The 5,034-nt window shown below is 45.7% G+C and overlaps 1 protein-coding gene across 1 annotated transcript; it reads right to left on the reverse strand.

Annotated features, from left to right (window-relative positions):
- Positions 1-278: 278 nt before the first annotated feature.
- LOC134073110 (uncharacterized) lies at positions 279-1,700 on the reverse strand. Its single transcript, XM_062530092.1, has one exon. The coding sequence runs from the start codon at positions 1,698-1,700 to the stop codon at positions 279-281; it is 1,422 nt and encodes a 473-aa protein (XP_062386076.1).
- Positions 1,701-5,034: the final 3,334 nt, after the last annotated feature.

Here is a 5,034-nt window from a genome sequence, read left to right on the forward strand (position 1 = left end):
TTTCCCTCAGGGTAAACCAAACAAATCATGACAGTGTATATTGTTGGTGGAACAGAGGACAATGTGCATGGTATTTACATTTCTTGCATCCAAGTTAGTTTCTCCTGTGAAAAAGGTAACGGTTAATAGCAGTCACAATGGGGTTATACAATCATGAGGTCAGCAGTTCAAGAGTTTATTAATCCAGGTGTATTAGGACTCCTTACAGACCCCCCCTTGACCCCCATGGGTCATCGTAGGAGTGGACCTAGTGGGGTCATCAGAGTGGAGTCCTTTATTCAAAGTCTTTGTAGGGCTGATGGTTGTAGTTTTCCAAGTAGCAAGGCTGTCTGCGTGTCTCTGCGCAGCGTACGGATGAGGTGTCTGAAGTAACAGCATTGGAGTAGAGTGATGGTGAAGATCACGGCACTGGCGACGACGCATCCTTTGAACACCCAGTCCCACCAGGTGTTGGCATACTGGGCAGAGCGTGTGGTGGAGCTGGCCAGGATCTCAGCTGTCTTTTTGGCCAGATTCGCCTGCACTTGTGCCTGGTTGAGATGGTAATCCGTTTGCTGGATGACCTGTTCAACAAGGTTCATAGTGTCCGAAAGGGCCTTTGTACCCTCCTCGTAGAAAGTGTCCTCCCACCAGGGAGAAACGTCCAGGTCCAATGGAACTTTGCCCAGGATGCTGATCTGCCCCATGGAAAAGTCCTCAGCTACTTCCAGGCAGAAGCTGTGATTTGCTGGACAGGTCAATCCCCCATAGGAAAAGGAATTCATCTCGCTCAGCACACACCACTGTGTACTTGACACCTGAATGGCATCAGCATACCCATGTAGTGACTGAACTTGGATGAGTTTGGTATCATTATGGGAAAAAGGTTGCAAAGTATTACAGGTACATACAATATAGCTAGACGTTTCATGACAACAGTTTCGAGTGGAAAACAATGTCTCAGTCCCCTTCACAGTCATATACCCAGTAATGTGATCCCATTTTAAGACCTGATTCTTTACCACTACACCGAGAGAGCGGATGGTGGTAGAATTTGGAAACACCTGTTCAGGGTGGAGTAAAGGGAAAGTAGCAAAGAAACCAATACAGCCGGTACATTCATTTCCAGTATACATCATCAATGCTGTTAATAACTCTGAATAATGGATATTTTTCATTTTTTCTGACGCTATCCACCTGTTAAGGTCTAAGATTTCTATGAGATCACTTAAGGCATGTCTAGGTGGTTTGCCTAAGCGCAAATCTAGTAATTCTTGTCTGGCGGCAGTGTGTAAATCCTGTGCATATGTTCTACAAGCTAAGGCATGTTCGATGATACGTGTTTGGTTGAAAAGTGTGTGAGTAGCGGTCAGAAGCGCCTGCGCCTCAGATTTGACTGCTTTGATTATGTTTTGGTTGCTATTGGTGAGGTGTTGGAAACCGGTAGAAACCTGATTTGCCAACCATGCTGAATATTGAGATTGATCTGTTATTTTGTATGTGTTGGCAAGTGAATTGGCTGAGCCAAAGAGACCTGACACGTCTGCCAATAGGTCTCGCTTTGTTCTAGCGGGTGAAATCTGGATAGCTAGCCTGTCTTTGTAGTCAGAAATTAAATCATCAATCCGTGCCTGTAACCAAACATAGGTCTCATCTTTTTTGTTACAATGTTGTGTGTATGCTGTCAGTATATTGGAAATGTTATAAGAAACATGTGCCATAACAAGATTCACATCATGTAATAAAGTTTTGTTCACATTTCCTTTGATGAGGCCACCCGGAGGGATGGGTTTAAGTTTGGGACACTGTGTGGGTTTGTGGTATCCGCATGTAGTTAGATTGAAGCAATGTTTAACAGTCCAGGTACAATTATGTATTGCAGTGTATTTTGTAGGGTTATGTTCGCATTGCCCAACACAGTAGGTCCCTTCCCTCCGGACTGTCCATACAAAAGGTTTCGGCTTGTTCTGGTCACCTGTGGGGATGGAAAGGTTGTAAGTTGCATCATGATAGACTATGTGTGTGGCATTGTGTGGCACAGTGTGCGTGCAGCGATATGCTGCTGGTTCTAGGTCCTTTGTGCGGTAGCACTTCTTAAGATCTAGTCCATGATTGTTATTGCGAAACATAATGTTCATGATGCCAATGTCAGAATCCTGGTAGCTTTTAAGCTGATACCAGACAGTGATGTTGTGGAAATTAGTTGGGTACTTCATGTATCCAGTGATGTTTTGTGTAGGGAGATGGGTGGATCCTGCTCTACAACATATTTTGGTGTCGCAATTTGGTTCCGGTGCTAATCCGGGAGGCCATGTAACTGTTTGTTTCAGTGGAATTGTCACATGAGGTGTGTATGGCCCCTTAGAATATTTCCACACCCATCTCCCACATTTGAATGTGTGTGCAAGCTGGACTCTCTGGCCCAGCTGGATGCATGTTGGTCCGGACACTTTCCTGTAGTCCGGTTCCCATGGTATAGCTGCGCTCATCCTAAACAAACAGAAAAACAGAATATAGTTATTTGTCAACTGGTATTTTAAGACGTTTGCACTGTGACATGTGGTACCATCTTAGCTTCCCTTTTACTGTCATGGCCACACAGCTGTTGCAGACAGCTTTGATTTCATATGGCCCATGCCACCGGGGAGAGAAAGCATTCTCTTTCACAAATACTCGTACCATCACCATGTCACCCTCTGCAAATTGGACTTCAGAGCTGGGGTTGAAATGTGTATCATTGGCCAGATCTGATTGTTGCTGTTTTAACGTTGCCTGTGCATATAACACTTTGATGCGCTCTTGCAACTGTGTCAGCACGGTTTGTTGTCTTGCAACAGTCAAGGGTCCCAGATCTGCTGGGGAGATTTCTGGATCAATGGGGAGTTTCATTACCCGCCCTGTCATGAGTTCATATGGACTGATGCCTGTGGCTTTTGACGGCGTTGCTCTTAGCACAGTCAAAACCGTAGGCAAAGCATCTATCCATTGGTTGTTATGTTGAGCAATGTGTTTTGCAATGTGTTCTTTGATTGTGCGGTTTGCACGCTCAACCATCCCAGAGCTTTGTGGTCTGTAGGGGACATGGAATTTCTGTTCAATGTGAAGAAGTTTACACATATCTTTCATGATTTGTCCTGTGAAATGCGTTCCCTGATCTGATTCGATTTGGATCGGTGCGCCATAGAGAGGGATGATTTGGTTCGCTAGCAGTCGTGCCACTGTGTGCGCTGTGTTATTTCGAGTGGGGATGGCATCGACCCATTTCGAAAATTTATCAATGATAACAAGGCAGTAGCGATACCCCCCCTTGGCACTAGGCAGAGGACCAATGAAATCCAATTGTAAGAGTTCCCATGGCCCTTTAGGTGGCGTCGGCCGGCGAAAGCGAACGCGACCTGGCACACCCTGGTTCACAGCGGCACAGACTAGGCATGTGTCACACCAGCTGTGAACATCGGTGGCCATGGTACTCCACCAGAAGTAGCGCTTCAGTAGTTGTATGGTGTTGTAGGCTGACACATGTGCATATTCATGGTAAAGTTTAATGACAGGCTTTTGTAGGCCCGGTGATACGACGTATTTGTTGTCCCTGAGAACAATGCCTTCGGTTACAGTAATCAGTTTGTCTTGTTTTAGTAGAGGGATTAATTCACCATCTGAGTCCCAAAGGTCTCGTTGGTATTGTTTTAGATCAATTGGTGTGACTTGGATTGCAGCTATAGTGGACGAAGGAGTGTGTGTTTTGTACTCGTCCCCTTTAGTTGCTGCTTGTTTAGCGAGTTTGTCAACAATGTTGTTATTGGTCTCATGTATGTTGGGATTTTTGGCTATGTGGGCGCGTACTTTTACAACCGATATGGTAGCGTCATGCAAGTTAATTGCATCCCAGATTGCTTTGATTGTTTCGAAGTGTTTGATAGGTGTGCCGGCGGATGTTAAGAAAGATCGCAATTTCCACTGTGTAATGTAATCGTGGACAACACCGAATGCGTATTGGCTATCTGTGTATATGCACAATGGTTCGGGGTGTGTTCGGATGGCTTCAAGCATTGCAACGAGTTCTCCTTGTTGTGCAGACATTGACGACGGCAGTTTGAGTAGCAACGATTTGCTAGATTGTGTATGAGACTGGGGAGTCCACACCGCACAGCCCGTGTGATAATGGCCTTCCTCCCAGAAACGTGACCCGTCAACGTACACCTGAGTTTGTCCTGGCAATTTGGCATCTAATACAGGGCTATGAGTTTCTGGGGGAGGTTCACAAACGTGTGGGAGGCCTTGTATTTCACCGAGTAGGTGGGGAAGAATTCGAGTGTGTTCCACTGTAATGTCGCGTGCTTGTATGTCAGCTAACCATCTGGCTAATCTTTGTGCGGACACACCTTTTATTCGACCTTCGATTAACATTTGTACCGGCGTATGCATAGTGTGTACAACGATTGGTTGAAACCCAACGATAGGCTCGGTTGTTATTATCATCCAATGTAACGCAAGCATTTGTTGACTGCATGGGTCAAACCCTAGTTCGACGGGCGACTTTTTCCGACTGTAGTATGCAATGGGACGCAATTTTCCCCCATGTTCTTGGGCTAAGACGCCACTGAGTGCCTGGTTATGAGTGTCGACTTGAATGTGAAAGGATTTGGCTGGGTTGGGTAGACCCAGAGCTGGCGCAGCGCAAAGTCGTTGTTTTAGTGTAGTGAATGCTTGCTCATGTTCGTAAGTCCATTCTAACACATCGGAAGGTTTGCTTTTTCCTTTGAGTAGCGCATATAGTGGAGTTGCGACGCTGGCATAATCGTAAATGAAGTCACGCAGATAGTTAGCTGTACCTAACACTTTTTGCAGTGCATTCAGTGTGTGTGGTCGAGGCAATTCAGCAATGCATTTTCGTCGGTCTTCTGTAAGAGCGCGGTGGCTTTGAGTCAGCGTGTAACCCAAATATTGCACCTCATTTTTAGCGATTTGAGCTTTGTCTCGATTGAGTTTGAAACCGGCATTACCTAATGTTGATAACACTGTGTCTGCTAGCTGCAGGTGGTCTCTCTGGGAACC

Source organism: Sardina pilchardus, chromosome 24 (assembly GCF_963854185.1).
Source record: "Sardina pilchardus chromosome 24, fSarPil1.1, whole genome shotgun sequence".
In the NCBI taxonomy this organism is placed as follows: domain Eukaryota; kingdom Metazoa; phylum Chordata; class Actinopteri; order Clupeiformes; family Clupeidae; genus Sardina; species Sardina pilchardus.